Source organism: Podarcis raffonei, chromosome 4 (assembly GCF_027172205.1).
Source record: "Podarcis raffonei isolate rPodRaf1 chromosome 4, rPodRaf1.pri, whole genome shotgun sequence".
Lineage (NCBI taxonomy): Eukaryota > Metazoa > Chordata > Lepidosauria > Squamata > Lacertidae > Podarcis > Podarcis raffonei.
Genome location: NC_070605.1, coordinates 4,735 through 22,500, shown reverse-complemented (window position 1 = coordinate 22,500; position 17,766 = coordinate 4,735). Strand labels below are relative to the sequence as shown.

The 17,766-nt window shown below is 51.4% G+C and overlaps 1 protein-coding gene across 3 annotated transcripts; it reads left to right on the top strand.

Annotated features, from left to right (window-relative positions):
* Window positions 1-660: 660 nt before the first annotated feature.
* LCMT2 (leucine carboxyl methyltransferase 2) lies at window positions 661-17,038 on the top strand. Of its 3 annotated transcripts, XM_053385290.1 has the most exons (13): window positions 684-830; window positions 2,840-2,921; window positions 3,020-3,203; window positions 3,754-3,910; window positions 9,984-10,173; window positions 10,330-10,437; window positions 11,376-11,466; window positions 12,352-12,600; window positions 12,694-12,924; window positions 13,346-13,452; window positions 14,436-14,623; window positions 15,380-15,515; window positions 16,463-17,036. In XM_053385290.1, exons 1-13 carry the CDS (start codon window positions 757-759, stop codon window positions 16,628-16,630), a joined length of 1,965 nt encoding a protein of 654 aa, XP_053241265.1. In that variant the 5' UTR covers window positions 684-756; the 3' UTR covers window positions 16,631-17,036. The 3 variants fall into 3 exon arrangements, with proteins under 3 accessions (XP_053241267.1, XP_053241268.1, XP_053241265.1); XM_053385292.1 differs by lacking the exon at window positions 12,694-12,924 and having other exon boundaries at window positions 661-830; window positions 16,463-17,038; XM_053385293.1 differs by lacking the exon at window positions 15,380-15,515 and having other exon boundaries at window positions 661-830; window positions 16,463-16,595.
* Window positions 17,039-17,766: the final 728 nt, after the last annotated feature.

Here is a 17,766-nt window from a genome sequence, read left to right as displayed (position 1 = left end):
TGGGGCAGATGAAGGTGTTCGGTTGTGCTGCTGCAGATGCACCATGGCGGTTCTTCTCTCTGCGCTCCTTCCAGCGGTCGCTTCTCCTCTGGGCACTGCTGGGGATGCAGGACCTCGCTGTCACCTCTCCAGGCACTGCGGGAGAGGATAGTGCCCTGCAGAAAGCCACAGCCCAGGTGCCAGGGGGCTGCGCAGAGGCAAAGGGAACCCGCAACACTGCGCCTGCCCTCCCTCCCTCCCACCGCCGTCCCGTCAGGCCCGGGTTGGACTACAACTCCCATCATCCCTGAGCTCTGGCCTTGCTAGCGAGGGGTGATGGGAGTTGTAGTTCAACCCCTGCAGCCGCCCCCCGCCCCGGAAGAGCCGCTGGCCCCGCTCTCCGGCTATGGCCGCCCCGTCCTGGGGCGTCTCCGAGGGGGCCCCCCTCCCAGGAGCGGCTTCGGGGCCAGAGGCGGAAGCCCACCTCCCCTGGCTCCGCCCCAGTGAGGCGCGGCCAGGAAGTCCCGCCTCCGAAGCCGCGGAGCGGGCGGGGCTGGCGACTGGCTGCTTCCGGCGGCGCCCCGTCGCTCTGGGCACGTGGGAGCGTTGCCGGGCGACGCGCTGAGCCGCCGCTTCCGCCTGGGCGAGGAAGGTGGGCTCATGGGCCGGCGGCGCCGGCAGCGGCGGCGGGAGCAAGAGGCGGCCCCTCGGCCCCCGGCCGGGCGGGTCGCGTCCACGGGGGGCAGCAGCGCCGCCAGCAAGCGGTCCGCCGCCGCCATGGGCTACACGCGCGACCGCTTCGCGCTCCGGATGGCGCCCGCGGGAGGCCGCCGCGCCCCCGTCATCCACCGGTGAGCGAGCCCGGAGCCCGGCTTCCCGTCGAGCGCGGGGCGCCCCTGAGCGCGTGCAGAGTGCAGGCCTCTCCCGGCCCTTGTGAGCGCCTTGGTGAGCTTGCCTAAGGCTCCCAAGGACTTTAGAGGCGTTTTCTCTGGATCTGGAGAGCTGGAAGGGACCCCGAGGGTCAAGGAAGGTGGTTCCTCTCTAGAGAGCGGACTGGCGCAGACCCCCGGAGCAGGTGGAGTGTTCCTGGCTGAAGGAGCTCCGTCAGAAAACCAGCTGCTGAAGCTGCTTGTTAGCAAGGCCGCCCCCTTAACTCTTCTCAAGATACTGAGCCCAAACCTATTGCTGCCGGTCCAGCTTGCAGGAATGAATTGTGCTGTGTGAAGAAGTTCTTCCTTCTGCCCTGCATCTCCCAGCTCCCACTCCCCCGGTGGCCTCCTTGGGTTGCAGTTCTGTGAGAGAGGGAGAAGAGCTCTGCATAGACATCTTTCTCATCGCCCCTCAGCCACCTTTTCCGTGGCTTAAAAAGCCCTCATGGGGGACGGATAAAGGAGCCCCACTTTGCCACCTGTAGACTGTGTGAAACAGAAACACCACAGTCACGAAACCTCTGCCATTTGCTAGGAATCTCCAGTGGGGAGAGGAGAGGGTTGCTCAGGTCTCCTTGTGGGCTTCCGAGATCCCGTGGGAACAGGATGCAGGGTGGGCCTTCTTTGGCCTGATCTGGAAGCCAAGCTCTTCTTGTTTACTTTTTGCATATGTTTATATTGTGCCATTAAAAGACAGGAAATGGCTTTTCCTTTTCCCATCTGGAAAAGCAGCTGGAAGAGAAACCAAAATGAGCCTGTTCTGGAACAAAATATAGCATGCATTGTCCATGACCACAAACAGTTCATACGCAGCAGCCCTGAGGACTTCTTTCATGATAGCCCACCTCCAGCTGAGCTCTTCTGAAGTCTGTCATGGGATCTCAAGTATAAAACTAGAGGTGAACTCCATGTGCATCTTCTGTGGCATGTGGGCAGGAAACTGCCAGCACTAATAATAATTAATAATAATAAATTTTATTTATATCCCGCCCTCCCCAGCTGAAGCCGGGCTCAGGGCGGCTAACAACAATACAACACAACACTCTAAAATTATTCATTATAAAATTAATTCAAATCAAACCAATGGCAACCATTGGGCCAGAGCTCCGCGAAGATTGCTGAAGGAGGGAGTCAGGCTGTGCCCTGGCCAAAGGCCTGGTGGAACAGCTCTGTCTTGCAGGCCCTGCGGAAAGATGTCAAGTCCGGCAGGGCCCTAGACTCTTATGACAGCGTTCCACTAGATCGGAGCCACAGCCGAAAAAGCCCTGGCTCTAGTTGAGGCCAGCCTAACCTCTCTGTGGCCTGGGACCTTCAAGATGTTTTTATTTGAAGACCGTAAGTTTCTCTGTGGGACATACCAGGAGAGGCAGTCCCGTAGGTACGAGGGTCCTAGGCCGTATAGGGCTTTAAAGGTTAAAACCAGCACCTTAAACCTGATCCTGTGCTCCACCGGGAGCCACTGCAGCTGCTACAGCACCAGGTGAATGTGATCTTGCAGCGAGGACCCCGTAAGGAGTCTCGCCGCGGCATTCTGCACCCGCTGGAGTTTCTGGGTCGGTCTCAAGGGCAGCCCCACGTAGAGCAAGTTACAGTAATCCAGTCTGGAGGTGACCTTCGCGTGGATCACAGTGGCTAGGTCAGGGCGAGAGAGGTAAGGAGCTAACTGCTTAGCTTGGCGGAGCCACTTAGTTTATTTACTTACATGGCTTGCATTCCACTCAATAGTCAGTGTCCTGTGGGTGGGTAACAGTGACTGCTATATTCGCCGGTGGTGAAAGAAATGTACCTGCAAATCTCACATAACCATGTGAACAGTCCATATATCTCCAATGTGGCAGCTTTTGCTGTGTAGGACATGAGGATGGTTGTTCCTTCCTTATTTGAAATTTCTGTATGCCGCCCTCCATTACTTCCTGTGTTCTCTCTCATAGGGGCTACTATGTCCGGGCCCAAGCAGTGGAACACTGTGTCCGGGCATTCCTGCTCAGCACTCAGGGCTGCCCTCTGAGGCAGGTAAGCTGGGGGCGGGCAGAGAGCAGCCGCCACCCCTGTTGCTGCGGAGGGTTTTGCTGAGTGGTGGGTGCTGATGTTGCAAACTCCTTTCCCTGCAGATCATCTCCTTGGGCGCAGGCTTTGACTCCCTCTTCTTCTTCCTCAAGAGCGAGGGGCTTCTGTGCCACACAGTGGTCTTTGAGGTTGATTTTCCAGATGTGGCACGCCCTAAAGCAGCCCTCATCAGAGGAACGGAGGAACTGATCACCCTGGTGGGGAACGACGCTTCTGCACAGGCTCTGGGTATGGCGGTTGGCAATCTTGCCAGTCTCCACACACAGTGAGGCCAGCCCCGTTGGGTCTGATCTGTGTTGGTCCTGTGACCTTTCCAAGGGGGACATAGGGAGGCCCCCTGACTACAGGCGATGTGCTTCAGGCAGCCCAGGAGAAGGAGGTGGCAGGTGGTGGATGCTGGAGCCAGGCAGGGACATTGTTAGCAGGGTTGCACACCATCCAGACAGGGCAGCAGTCAGGGCTGAACATGTGGTGGTTACTGGCATTTTGGAGAGCCCAGTACTGGGCGCCTGATGGCAGGTATTCAGTGGCAGTTCTGGCAAAAGAGATATGCATGCTGAGCAGAGCAGAGTAGACTGCTTAATGTTCGCTGGATGTGTGCAAAGCTGTTTTTCCTTCCTCACCTGCAAGGCTCATCTCCCGGCAGCCTGGCACTGTTTTTGCCTGCCCCCCTTGTACGAGGAAGGGTCACAGTCACTTTGTGGATGGCAGTGAGGAGCATCTCTCTGTCTGGGCTCCAGGAGGTGATGAGTGACAGCTCTGTGACTTCTTTTCCCAGGAGCGACTGCTTTTTCTGGAGAGGATTACAGGCTGTTGGGAGTGGACCTCTCTGAGCTGCCGAGGCTGGAAGAAGCCTTGCACAGGGCAGGACTGGACCCCAAAGTCCCCACAATGCTCCTGGCTGAAGTGGTGCTCACCTACATGGAGGTGGAGAGGTTTGTGGAATCCCTGTTGGGTCTCCTTGGCTGCCTGAGGGGCAACAGGCTGTTGTCCTGACATAACATTCATAACAGCAAATGGTTATGTGCGCTCTGAGGGAACGTTGCTTGGCAAATGTTACTCAATGTACCCTATTTTTTGTCATATAGGATGCACTTTTCCCCCTCCAAAAATGAAGGGGAAATGTGTGTGCGTCCTATGGGGCGAATGCAGGCTTTCGCTGAAGCCTGGAGAGGGAGAGGGGTCCGTGCGCACCGATCCCTCTCGCTCTCCAGACTTCACGCAGCTCTCCGCAAGCCGGGGGATCCCAGCGCAAAGTCGCGCTGATCTCCCCCGGCTGGCGGAGAGCTGCCTGCATCCCGAAGCCTGGGGCGAGCTGAACAGTGCTCTCCGCAAGAAGGGGGAGATTGGTGCGACTTCCCGCCGGGTTCCCTAGGCTTGCGGATAGCAGCCTGTTCTGGGGTCGGGGGAAGCTCGGGCTTCCCCCAGCCCCATGCCTGGGGGGGAAATAATGTTTTTCCCTTTATTCCCCCCCCAAAAAAAACTAGGTGTGCCCTATGGGGCGAAAAATACGGTAATGAAGTGTGAAGTGATGCATGTGAATGTTTATGCTGTCTGAGCAAATTACATGCTTAGGGTTCTTAGGAAAGGAATTCAAAATAAAGGTACCTGTATCATAACAGTGTTCTTCAAATCTGTGGTGAAATACAGAAACAATCGGTTGAAAGCTGGCTGGTTGAAATCAAGGTGGAGAGCTCGAAAGATCTTTTTGCGTGGCGTTTTCCTGGGGCAGAAGGAGCTTTTGAGCTTTCCGCCTTGCGTACTGTGCTCTGGGAAGCTCTCACAAGATTTTTTGGGAACTTGAATGTCCCGCTGAGATGGGTCCAGAGTATTCCTGAGTCCACAGGCTGACTGGGGCTCCGCAAGGGGGCAGTTCAAGGGGGAGATGGGAGCATATGCAGCATCCCTGGAATGGAAACCCCATGCAAGATGCCATCAAACTGCACTGTGTACAATTCTGGTCGCCCCACCCCAAAAAGTTGTAAAGCTTTTTTTTTTTAAAAGATATTTATTAAAGTTTCAAAAAAAGGTTACAAAATAAGAAAAAGAAGGGAAAAAAGAGAAAATACTAAATACAGAAAAATAAAAACAATTAAAAACAAATCAATCTTTTCATATCTTGTCTTTCATTTACTTGTTTCCCTGACCTCCTCACACCTCCCTTTTTTTGTATTCCAGTTCAGTTAGTTAATTCAGCAAATCCTTTCCCTCCTTGTTTTTATCTTAATCCTTTACCTTAATGTATTATAACTTTACATTCTCACCTGTTAACAATCTATTTTTACATACCCCTTTGTAACATTTCTGCTAAAACCAGTTAACTTCATTCCGACATCATTCTAACATTCATTAATTTTGCAGTATTTCTGTAGATAGTCTTTAAATTTCTTCCAATCTTCTTCCACCGACTCTTCTCCCTGGTCTCGGATTCTGCCAGTCATTTCCGCCAGTTCCATATAGTCCATCACCTTCATCTGCCATTCTTCCAGGGTGGGTAGATCTTGTGTCTTCCAATACTTTGCAATGAGTGTTCTTGCTGCTGTTGTAGCATACATAAAGAAAGTTCTATCCTTCTTTGGCACCAATTGGCCGACCATGCCCAGGAGAAAGGCCTCTGGTTTCTTCAGGAAGGTGTATTTAAATACCTTTTTCATTTCATTATAGATCATCTCCCAGAAAGTCTTAATCTTTGGGCACGTCCACCAAAGGTGAAAGAATGTACCTTCATTTTCTTTACATTTCCAACATTTATTATCGGGCAAATGATAGATTTTTGCAAGCTTGACTGGTGTCATGTACCACCTGTATATCATTTTCATAATATTCTCTCTTAAGGCATTACATGCCGTAAATTTCATACCTGTGGTCCATAACTGTTCCCAGTCAGCCAACATAATGTTATGTCCGACATCTTGTGCCCATTTTATCATAGCAGATTTCACCGTTTCATCCTGAGTGTTCCATTTCAACAGCAAGTTATACATTCTTGATAATATCTTAGTTTTGGGATCTAACAGTTCTGTTTCCAATTTTGATTTTTCCACCTGGAAACCAATTTTCTTGTCCAAATTGTAAGCCTCCCTTATTTGATAATAATGAAGCCAATCTCGCACTTTGTCTTTTAGTTTCTCAAAGCTCTGCAATTTCAATTTATCTCCTTCTTGTTCCAAAATCTCCCAATATTTCGGCCATTTGGCCTCCATATTGAGCTTTTTCTGAGCCTTCGCTTCCATCGGTGATAACCACCTTGGGGTTTTATTTTCAAGTAAGTCTTTATATCTTATCCAGACATTGAACAATGCTTTCCTGACAATATGATTTTTAAATGCTTTATGTTCTTTGACCTTATCATACCACAAATATGCATGCCACCCAAATACATTATTGAAACCTTCTAAATCCAAAATGTCTGTGTTCTCAAGAAGCAGCCATTCTTTCAGCCAGCAAAATGCTGCTGATTCATAATAAAGTTTAAGGTCTGGCAGGGCAAATCCACCTCTTTCTTTTGCATCGGTTAGTATTTTAAATTTTATTCTGGGCTTCTTGCCCTGCCAGACAAATCTAGAAATATCTCTCTGCCACTTCTTGAAACAGTCCATTTTATCCAAAATTTGCAATGATTGAAACAAAAACAACATTCTTGGCATTACATTCATTTTTATAGCAGCAATACAGCCTAGCAAGGAAAGCTTCAAATTTGACCATATTTCTAAATCCTTTTTCACTTCTGACCAACATTTTTCATAGTTATCTTTAAATAAATTCAGGTTCTTAACAGTCATATTAACCCCCAGGTATTTTACTTTCTTAACCAGTGTTAAACCTGTCTCCTTCTGAAACCTCTCTTTCTCAATCGGTGTTAGATTTTTCTCTAGAACCTTAGTTTTTAACTTGTTCAACTTGAATCCTGCAACCTGACCAAATTCTTGAATCAATTCCAATACTCTTTTAGTACTAGATTTTGGCTCCTGTAATGTCAGTACTAAATCATCTGCGAATGCTTTCAATTTGTACTGTTTGGCTCCGACTTGTATACCTTTAACCAATTGGTCCCTTCTAATCATATTTAGGAGAACCTCCAGGACCGAAATAAAGAGCAATGGGGAAATTGGGCAACCTTGTCGTGTCCCTTTCTCTATCTTAAATTCCTCCGTCACCACATTATTAACAATTAGTTTGGCCTTTTGTTCTGAATAAATTGCACCTATACCATTTCCAAAACCTTGACCAACCCCCATAACCTGAAGATTCTTCTTCATAAAACTCCAAAAAATGTTGTCAAAAGCTTTCTCCGCGTCTACAAATATCAAAACTGCTTTAGTATTAATGTTCACTTGTAATTTTTCTAAGATATTAATTATATTTCTCGTGTTATCAGACAGATGTCTGCCCGGGAGAAAGCCTGCTTGATCTTTATGTATCTCTTCCACTAGTACTTTTCTTAATCTTTTAGCCAAAATGTTTGCAAAAATTTTGTAATCCACATTAAGCAGAGATATGGGGATGTAATTCTTAAGTTGTGTCTTTTCAGACTCGATTTTCGGTATAAGTGTAATGTAAGCTTCCTTCCACGACTCTGGTGCTTTTTTCCCTTCCAATATTCCATTACAAACTTCCTTTAATGGTTGTATTATCCAGTCCTTCAAAGATCTATAATATCTTGAAGTTAAATACAAGGAGAGAAATTTCTGATAGTAGGAGTTTATGCACCAAATGAGGGGAAATCTGAATTCTTTAAAAAGTTGCATGAGACCTTGATGGACTATTTGGACTATAATGTGATTTTGATGGGGGATATGAATGGAGTGGTATCTACAAATATGGACAAGGCACAAAGACAGGTAGTCACCTAGGAAGGTAGACTACCGAAAACCTTTTTTGAGATGACTGACAATTTGGATTTAGTTGATATTTGGAGAACAAAGAACCCCTTGGGTAGAGAGGGAACCTTCTTCTCTGAAGCCAAAATGACATGGACAAGAATTGACCAAATTTGGATAACTAGAGGACTGGCTCCAAAGACTAGAAAAGTATAAATTTGTCCTAAAACCTGCTCCGACCACAATGCTGTGAAGATGGAGATGAAACTAACACCAACTGGCTCTTTTAGATGGAGGATGAATGACATCTTATTTAGAACAAAATTTTTTTTTCCTTCCAGTAGCACCTTAAAGACCAACTAAGTTAGTTCTTGGTATGAGCTTTCGTGTGCATGCACACTTCTTCAGATACCTGGACTTCCATTTCATGCGGCTCAATGTGGTGCCTTCCATAGTTCCAGTTACAGATAGGTAGCCGTGTTGGTCTGCATGCACACGAAAGCTCATACCAAGAACTAACTTAGTTGGTCTTTAAGGTGCTACTGGAAGGAAAAAAATTTTTTGTTTTGACTATGACAGACCAACACGGCTACCTATCTTATTTAGAGATGAAGAAGTGATTAAGAAGGCCCAAAAAACCTTGAGAGATTATTTTGAGATAAATTTGAACACCACTGTTGAAAAAAGAGTAATCTGGGACGCAAGCAAAGCGGTTATGAGAGGGTTCCTGATACAACAGAATGCAATAAAGAAGAGAACTCAAAATGAGAAAAAAGATAAAATTTTGGACAGAATAAAAGAAGGTGAGAAGAAATTGAGAGCGAAACCAAAATCGCAAGAGATTCTGAGAGAAATAAAGTTATATCAAGTACAATATATGAAAATGATGAACCAGGAAATAGAGTGGAAAATCAAACAGATGAGACAAAAGACATTCGAATCGGCCAACAAATGTGGGAAATTGCTAGCTTGGCAAATGAAAAGAAGACAAAAACTCAGCACTATTACAAATTTGGAAGTGGAAGGAAAGAATATACAGAATCCAGTTGAGATTAGAAAATGTTTCCATAGGTACTTTAAACAACTATATACACAAGGGCCACAGAAAGAAATTGATATAGATCAATTTTTGAAATTAAATGGACTACAAAAAATCTCTCAAGAAAATAAGTTAATGTTGAACTATAAGATAACTGAGCAGGAGGTAGAAGGTGCCATCCAGAATATGCAGTTGGGTAAATCTCCAGGGCCGGACGGCTTAACTTCAAGGTAAAGCTGAAAAGATATAGAAAGGGGCAACCAGGAGGATAAAGCAGGTGGAGTAATGCCCCTATGAGAAAAGGCTGCAGCATTTGGGACTTTTTAGTAAAAGGCGAGGAAAAGGCAACACAATAGATGCTCATAAAATGATGCCTGGCATGGAGAAAGTGGATGGAGAAAAGGTTTTGTCCCTCACTCATAACACCCTGGAGGAATATCCATGGAGGGAACCGCAGGAGGGGAGAGTGCTGCTGTTGTGCTTGAATCCTGCTTACAGGTTTCCCATATTGGTGTTCAGGTGGCTACAGCGAGGACTGGGTGCTGGACTAACTGGGCCATTGGCCTGATGTAGCAGGCTTTTCTTTTACAGTGGTACCTCGGGTTAAGAGCTTAATTCATTCTGGAGGTCCGTTCTTAACCTGAAACTGTTCTTAATCTGAAGCACCACTTTAGCTAATGGGGCCTCCTGCTGCCACTGCGTGATTTCTGTTCTCACCCTAAAGCAAAGTTCTTAACCCGAGGGACTATTTATGAGTTAGCGGAGTCTGTAACCTGAAGCGTATGTAACCCGAGATACCGCTGTATTCTTAAATTCTTAATTTAGGTTGCCAAATACACAAGTTGGCCTTAGCACTTCTGCTTATTAGCCTTTAGTTAACTTTATTTAAATAAAGTTAACTTTATTTAAACTTTACATAAAATGTGTTTAAAGGTGCATTTTAATTGTTACAGTAGGACATGTCCTTGTGCTCCCTTCCAGCCCTAGGAGAGGAGGGCATTCATTTACCCGCCCTGCCTACTGTCCACACAGACCTTGGGGGCTGTGGGGCGCACCTTTGGTCTCCTCTGGTAGCAGACGGAGGCTGGAGCTAGGCTAGGTTGCTCTTCACTGCTAGACTTCGCCCTCCCCTCCCTTGGTGCCTTCCAGGTCAGATGCCCTGGTCCAGTGGGCCGCTGGACACTTCCTGCATGCGTGGTTCATCCTGTATGAACAGATCCATCCCGAAGACCCCTTTGGGAGTGTCATGCAGAATCACTTCAGCCGGCTCAACTCCCACCTTCGCTCCCTGGCCCAGTACCCCAACTGTAAGGCCCAGCGGACCCGATTCCTTCAGAGGGTGAGTGCACGGGACTCAGGCGAGATGGAGGCAGGAAGGAGGGAGGTCCTGTCTTTGGCAGAGGGTGGGGGCAGCTGAAGAAAGTGGCCTGTGGGAGCTGCTGCTGTTGCTGCTCAGGGCTGAGCGCTGCTCTCAGTGCTCTGCCTCTCTTTCCAGGGCTGGACGGAATGCAGCATCGTCAACATGAATGACTTCTACAGCCAGGTTGTCCTTGGAGAGGAACGGCAGAGGATCCAAGCCCTGGAGCCTTTTGATGAGTTTGAGGTAACTGGCCAGGGCAGGGGCTTCTCTCTGGGCTGCGGTGGGGCATGGGCTTCAGCAGGTGCCTGAGAGTCCCAGGAAAGGGCCAGACCGGTGGTCTTCAGAGCTGCACAAAGTGGAATGGCCTGCCCAGAGCTTTGCCAGCGCTGGCTGGCCTTATTCCAGGGGTGGGGGGTGCCCAGGAAGCCTCTGATGGCCAGCTGGTGCCAGAACCACCAAGCACTTCCAGGAGAGCATGGAGAAATCTGCCTAGAAGTGCCACTCTGTCCCCAGGATCCAAAGAGGCAAAAACACCTGGGAAGCTGCTGGCCAAGGTCTTAAGAACCCTAAGGAGAAGCTGCTGGATCATCTCATCTCATAGCCTGTGGGAAACCAAGGAGTGAACAAGCAGCACCAGAGCCCCCTCCCCTCCCGTGGCATCCAACAACTGGAAGCATGCCCACCCTGGCAGCTCCTCTCAGCAGGGTCCTCTCCCCCCTTTTAAACTACAACCCCCCACTTGTCTTTTCTGGAGACTTCTGTTGTGGTCACTTCCTGGGCCCAAAGGGCTCCAAGTGGGTCAAGCCGGCTGCTGTGTCTGCTCTGCGAAAGGGGCGTAGGCTTCTTGGAGCAGCTCTGTGTGAGTCCTTTGGGAAGAACCTCCCACTTGGGACCTCGCAGGTCTCTGCCTTTCCAGCAGCTCCTTGCTGCGGGGCTGGATTTTAGGGTGCTGTACAAATGTTGAGTGGGCTGTGGAAGTGGGTAGCTTTTTCATTAAATTATCTCAATGTTTGACAGAGTTCCTTATGGCACTTTGCTTGGCGAACGGTTTGTACTGGACGAACGGTTTGCTTGGCGAACGGGCTGGACAATAATATCAGGTGGACTCACAGAGGAAGGTTTGAGTGGGAAACAGAAGCTGGACAAGGCAAGTGACTCCTCTTCCTGCTCTTTCTGTGCAGGAATGGCACCTGAAGTGCTCCCACTATTTCATCCTTGTGGCCTCCAAAGGAGAGACACCATCTCCAAATCTTCTGTTTCCTGGCCTGGAAGGTAAAAACACAGCAGCCCTTTTGTGGGTGGCGGGTGGGGTTGGAGCCAGGACATTTTGCCACTAGAGGCAAAGCAGAAAATGTCAGCCGTGCCACTGCCATGCACCTGCCCAGTGGCGCTGGGTGGGCATGAGGCGGGCGCACAGAGGGGACGTTGCCCTCATTCTCCACCCCCCGTGTTTTGGCAGGGTATCGCCCTCTTTCCTCAGCTTCTTGGGAGGGGGCTGGGCTGGGCAACTGATTCAGAGTGGAGCAGCAGCAGCCTAGCAGGGTCGGAGGCCCCTGGGTCCTGCAGCCGGCCGGCCACTTTCTATCCAGGTGAAGGCAGCCTAGGTGTGTTGGACTTACCAGAAGCCCAGGAGGCCAAGGCGCATCCCTGGGTGCCAGTCTCCAGGAAGAAGAAGCCGGGGTGGGTGGGGGATGCTGATGTTCAGAAAGTGCAGTCTTGAGAGGAGAATGGAGCTGGGGAGGAAGGCAAAGGAGAAGCGTGTTGGGGCATTGGCTGACTTCAACCAGCCTGGCACTGAAGAGGTAGCTGTCTGTTTGGACCCTGGCAAGAAGAGGCAGGATGAGAGTCCCTCAGGGCATGCAGTCAACCTAGGGAGAGACTCTATAGCTGCCAAAACAGTTCAGGGGCAGGAGGTTCAGAGCTGTCGGGAGAGTTGCCCTGAAAAACCAGGGGACTTGCCCGTGGTGGTGCATTGGGGCCTGGTGCCTGTGGGATTCCCTCCTGGGCAGATTCGCCGTTTCCTGAGGTGGTGAGGCCACGTGGGCCTGGGCTGGGGTGACTTAGAAGTGTGCAGCCCTTGTGCTGTGGGCTTCCTCCTGTTGTGGTGCCTCTGCTGCCAGTGACACTGCCTGCCCCCCACCTGTTTCTCCCCTTCAGCCTCCCTGACTCACTCTCTGCCATGTTTTGCTGGGACTCTTGCTGCATCTGCTTGTGCCCCTGTCTCTGGGCTGAGGCGCTATGGCCACCGCTCTGTGATCATTGCCCCCGACGTGATCCTGACCACTGGAGGTTTTGGGGACCACGGGGGACGTCACTGCCGCCTGACAGAGCTGCATGCCTTGATCAAGCAGAAGGATGCCTGGCAAGGGAGCAGTGTGACCTTGGCCGAGCCAGGAGAAGCCTGGGGTGAGTTGGCAGAGGCTCTCTCTGCATCTGTGGCTTGCCCAGCCTCCCTTGGGGACAGCAATCTGAGCTCAGTTGCCTCTGCTTCCTCTGCAGACGGCCGGCTCTTCCACTCCTTGACTCTGCTGCAGGCAGGCTGGGCCGTGGTGTTTGGGGGGCGTCGGTCCCCGGTGAGGCCTGCTCTGGAGGTGCGTTGCCTGAGAGTGTTGGAGTCTGCCAGCGCCTCCGCCTCTGGCACTCTTCGTGTGGAGCTGACTCGGCTGCTGCCTGTCGAGGACCTGCCTTTGCCCCGCTGGAGGCACACGGCAACCAAAGTTGTGCATCAAGGTGGGTGGGAGGCTCTCTCTGGGCCGCAGCAAGGCGGGCGGCAGTCTGGGGTGGAGAGTAGCCCAAAGGGGCTGCCTCTCTTTCCATCTCCTGGGCCCTCCTGATGCCTGTCAGGAAGCCCCTCGCTGCTCTCTGCTCCCCGGAGGGGAGGAGGCTGCAGATACAGTGGAGGGAGGAGTTGTGTGGTGGGATTTACCACCAGCCCCTTGCCAATTGTCTTAAAGCCCAGAACAAGTTTTGCTAGTTGGCATTGGTGGAGCAGAGCCAGCAGCCCTTGGAAGAGGCAGTTTAAGATTCCCACGGGAAACTCGGGGCAGCCTCCCTCCCTCCCTCCCTCCAGCAGGGCCTTAATAGTTTTCCTGCACCTTAGGAGATGCCAGGGAGGGGGCAGGACTCCACTCTGACCTCCTGCTCTTTCCAGGTGAGGCGTACATGTTTGTCTATGGGGGCTGTTGCTCCAGGCAGGCTGTGCTGGCGGATTGGTGCTTCCTGCGCCTGAAGGAGGAGGAGGAGCTCTCTTGCCAGCAGGTAGGAGGCAGACAGAGCCCCCCTGTGCTCCTGGCTGGAGCCTGCCTTCAGCGGTCCCCGTTCGAGTGACCCTCTCAACTGCTTCATTGGTGATGGTCCCGTAGGTGGAGTTAGAGAAAAGAGACTTTCCCAAACCTCAGTCTCATTCCCATAATTGTTTGCAAATCAGAACCGGAAGAAGTTTGGGTGCTGTGATGCTTTCCATGCAAGCAACCTTCAAAGTTTGCTTCTTTGCTGCATTTTTATCGTGCCTTTCAAGGTGTTTTGGGGAGTGCACATGTCATCTTCACAACAACTCTGTGAGGCAGGCTAGGCTGACAAATGGTGGCTGACCTGAGGTCATTCAGCAGGAGCCATAGCAGACGGGGTTTCCCTCAGCCTTTAGTCTGACCCTCTGACTATCCCAACACAACCTTGGCTTGAAACTGGAGAGTCTGGGACCCCCCCCCCCCGCCTGTGCCTCCTCTTTTGCCACTGAGAGGCCTCTCCCCATGCGTTCCCCTTTGGCCCCCAGTCCAGCAGCCCCTTCTCTTTACACATGTCCCCAGCCAGTCACTGCAGATGGGGAAACAGGCTGCCCCTTCCACGCCTGCCACCCGTTCACTGAAGGATGCAGTCTGCTCCATCTGAGAAGGCTTACTGGGTCTGGGCAAGATCTGCAGCTTGCAAAGGACTTACACATCTTCTAGAAATGAGGGAGCCTTGTGAGCAGGAGGTGTGAGTGCTGACAAAGCAACTCATGCCTTTATGGAATACGGCTGAAGTCGGAGATTTTGGGGAAGCCCTCTTCTCTTGGCACCTGCTCCCTGGTGACTCTTGGCTGCTGCACCAGAACAGCCTTTTCATGCTCTGCTTCTGGGGGTGGGATGTGCAGGGGGCTTGCTTGGTGTGTGTGGGGGGGAGAAGCATATACTCATGAGTCCCTGTCCTTTGGGGAAAGGGTGCTGCCGGCTCACTCCTTCCCTTCTGCTCCTTGGCCTTAGATCCCTGTGGATGGACCTGTCCCAGCTGGCCGCCACTCCCACAGCGCCTGTGGCTGGGCAGGTGGGGTGCTCATTGCGGGGGGCCTGGACGCAGCAGAGCAGCCTCTGGGCACTATCCTCTTTCTGAGGCCAGCTGGGAAAGGCTTTCAGTGGCACTCAGTGGAGACCCACCCACCAGTCACGCCCAGGTAAGCTCCCTCCCTCCCTCCCTGGCAGCGGCAGGTCCCATGGGTGGGTGGGCTTGTCCCCTTCTCAGGCAAATACCCAAAGGCCAGAACCAAGCTGTGGTGCTGTGAGGTTGTGGCACAGCCCTCCCCGCAGAGGCTTTTGGTCAGGTCTCCTGCTCTGCCCTGGCCCCAAAGGCCCCCAAACCTCCAACAGACTTTGCCCCCATCTGGCACGTTGAGCCACCCGAGCCCTCTGCACCTGGGCTCAGAAGGACATCCCACTGAGTTGACTGAGTCTAGCAAAAGGGAACTCCTGTTACCAGGGTGCCGTGATTGGTCAGATGGAGCAAAGTGGCGCTGGCAGCAGATGTCGTTACTTGAGAATTGCAAGGCACAGACTTGTAGCTATCAGCGAAATCAAAGTTATTTTATAAAATCAAAATGCACGTGGAAGGACGCTCAAGTCGGGCTCAAGAGGCTCCCATCGAAATCTAGCCTTGAAATTCTGCCTGTTCAGGATTGGCTGCAAAGGCTCTTGGGCTGCTGCTTCTCAGACCAAAAGAACAGGCCAACCTGGATGTCCTAGTTCAATGGGGTCTGTGGTCAAGGGGCAGGCAGAGAAATCCTTGGAGGGAGCGACCCACTTGCACCCCGCTTGCTGCTGGTTGGAGTGGGGGGGGCTTTTGGCTCTAGGAAGATGGAGGTGGCCTGGCACTGTTTCCTCTGCTCAAGCGAGGGCTGCCGCTGCTGCTGCCCCCCTCCCTTCCCTCCGTCCAGGTACTCACACACAGCCCATGTGCATCGGGGGCGGCTGTTGCTGGTGGGCGGCGTCTGGTTCCATGCCCCGGCCGTGCCTGGCGTCACTGTGATAGATCTGGCAACGGGACTCACGGCAGAGTATTGCATTGACACGGTGAGTTGCTGGTGTGGGAGATACGCCTTTTCTATAGCTGCCTCCAGGTTCACTTACCTGCTTGCCCTAAGCATACCTTGAAGCAGGATCCCACCCTTATGCCTTACTGAGAGTCACACTATTGGTCCGTCTAGCTCATTGCTGTACACACTGCCTTTTCCAGGCTGCAGGATTGGAACGGGAAGTGCAGGTGAACTGGCAAGCAAGGATCCTGTTTCAGCTGCAGGTGCTTAGGCTGAGCTATTGGAGGGCTGGAGAAATGGGAGGCTGTGCCAAAGACTTGGTGGGATCCGTGGGCTTTTGTGGAGGAATGAGAGGGAGCCTCATGCGGGCATCCCTGGAAGGCAGTTCCAAGCACAGGAGACAGGCAGGGAGAACGGGGTGGAGTCTTCTGGGGAGCAGGAGGGCTGAGGGGTTGGCAGCACAGGAGCAAAGGTCACTGGCAGAGATGTACCAAAATCTATGAGTGGAGAGAGAAGCTGGGGCAAAGCCACAGTGGGGCGTGAAGAGGAGGACAAGGAGTTTGTGCTGAATCCAGGGCAGAGCAGGAGGGCTTTAAGGAGGGGAGGCATGGCAGGGGGTGGACTGGGTGACCCTTTGGGTCCCTTCCAAGTGTCTGATTCCAAAAGAGGAGGGGATGTTGGCAGCCACGTGCTGATGGACACGAGGAGACCAAGACCAGAGGTGGGAATGTGCCTGGGGTCATCTAGGCAAGGGCCATTGAGGTAGGGAAGAGTTGTGCCCTTGCAAGGGGCTGGCATTGCTCCTGCCAGATGCTTTTGGCTTCTCTCTTCCTCTCCCCCCACCAGCCAAGCAGGGGCTGGCCACCCGCCTCCCCACCATCTCCTCCCCCAGAGTGGGGGGTGAGTGAGGCAGGAGGAGCTGCCACCTCTGGCCCCTTTGCCAGCCTGACTCCTGATGCCATCCTCGCCCCTCTTCTCTACCAGGCTTCTCTGGAGTGGCCTCTGATGTTGCACAACCACAGCAGCGTCTTCCTGCCAGATGAAGAGGAGCTGCTGCTTCTTGGCGGTGGCGGCAACTGCTTCTCCTTTGGGACACATCTGAACTGCCATCCTGTCCGCCTGGCCCTGGGTAGTATTTGGAGTGAGCCGTGAAGCCCTGAGAGGGCCTGAGAGGATGTGGTCAACAGAAGGGGAAGAGGTTGCCCTGCCCTGGCCTGGTGAGGGCGAAGTGGGGGGGGCAGGGCAATGCCCACCCACCCTCCGCACGTGGCTGTTGGCTCTTTCTTCCCCAGGGAAGTTGATGAGCCTCTTGGCCAGGAGGCGTTATTTGCTCAGAGGTCAAATGATGGTGGGAGGGAGGGAAGCAGGGCCAGTGGAGGTTTGGGGCAGCTGTCCTGTGTTCCCAACCATAGGAAAGGGGCTTCTTAGATTGGGGAAGAATTGATGAATGAAGGCCAAAGAATAAATAAAATCTGCTCTCCCCAGGGAGCTCGCTTGACGCCTTCCCTGCACAGCTTTAGGTGCCAGGTAAAAACATTCCTCTAAGGCCTTCTAAACGGGGGTGGGGGTGGGTACTGTTCCGTTTGTTGTTATGCTGTGCATTTTTATACTGTAAACAACTCTGTGAGCTTTGGATGATGCGCTGTATAGGAATTTAATAAAGAAATAATAAACTCTGACTCCTTCTTAGCCCAAATCTAGTACTCAGTTGTATGCTAAAATCATGGGTGACGCTGACATTCATGCGAAAGGGTAGTTTTTAAAAACTTAAGAAAACCTGGGCTTCGTGTTTTCTTAACAAAATGCAGTGAGATAGGGAGAGAGAGAGAGAGAGAGAGAGAGAGAGAGAGAGAGAGAGAGAGAGAGAGAGAGGTGACTTGCCTCTCCTGGTTTTTCATACCTTTCATTTAGCAGGATACACGCAGCTGTCATTTGGGTCCCCCGCATTGGGATTCTGTCACTCTTATCCATGCATTGGGATCCTTAGGAAAGGGACTGAAAGTAAATCTGTCTGTTTTGCAATGCATACTAATCTATAGTGTGGCTGCACTTGGAATACTGTGTGCAGAATTGGTTGCCTCCCCTCAAAAAGGATATATCCAGAACAGGCCTTGCTCACTCCTGCTCACTGTAAAACATTCACCACCTTCAAGGACCAAGAGGGAAAGAATAAATCCCCAAGAACCTAATAACGTTTGAAAAATACAGAATTAATGGTCTAGCTTACTGAAAGTTTGTCCATTAAAACTTGCCATCTTCCTGCTGAACTACTGAAAAAATTGAAGAGT

What these genes read in the sequence shown, in the direction of transcription:
- LCMT2 (XM_053385290.1), top strand. Translation starts at nt 757, where the DNA reads ATGGGCTACACGCGCGACCGCTTCGCGCTCCGGATGGCGCCCGCGGGA. An exon ending in GGACCCGATTCCTTCAGAGG is followed by an intron (nt 10,174 to 10,329) that starts GTGAGTGCACGG and finishes CTCTCTTTCCAG; the next exon opens with GGCTGGACGGAATGCAGCAT. An exon ending in CGAGCCAGGAGAAGCCTGGG is followed by an intron (nt 12,601 to 12,693) that starts GTGAGTTGGCAG and finishes CTTCCTCTGCAG; the next exon opens with ACGGCCGGCTCTTCCACTCC.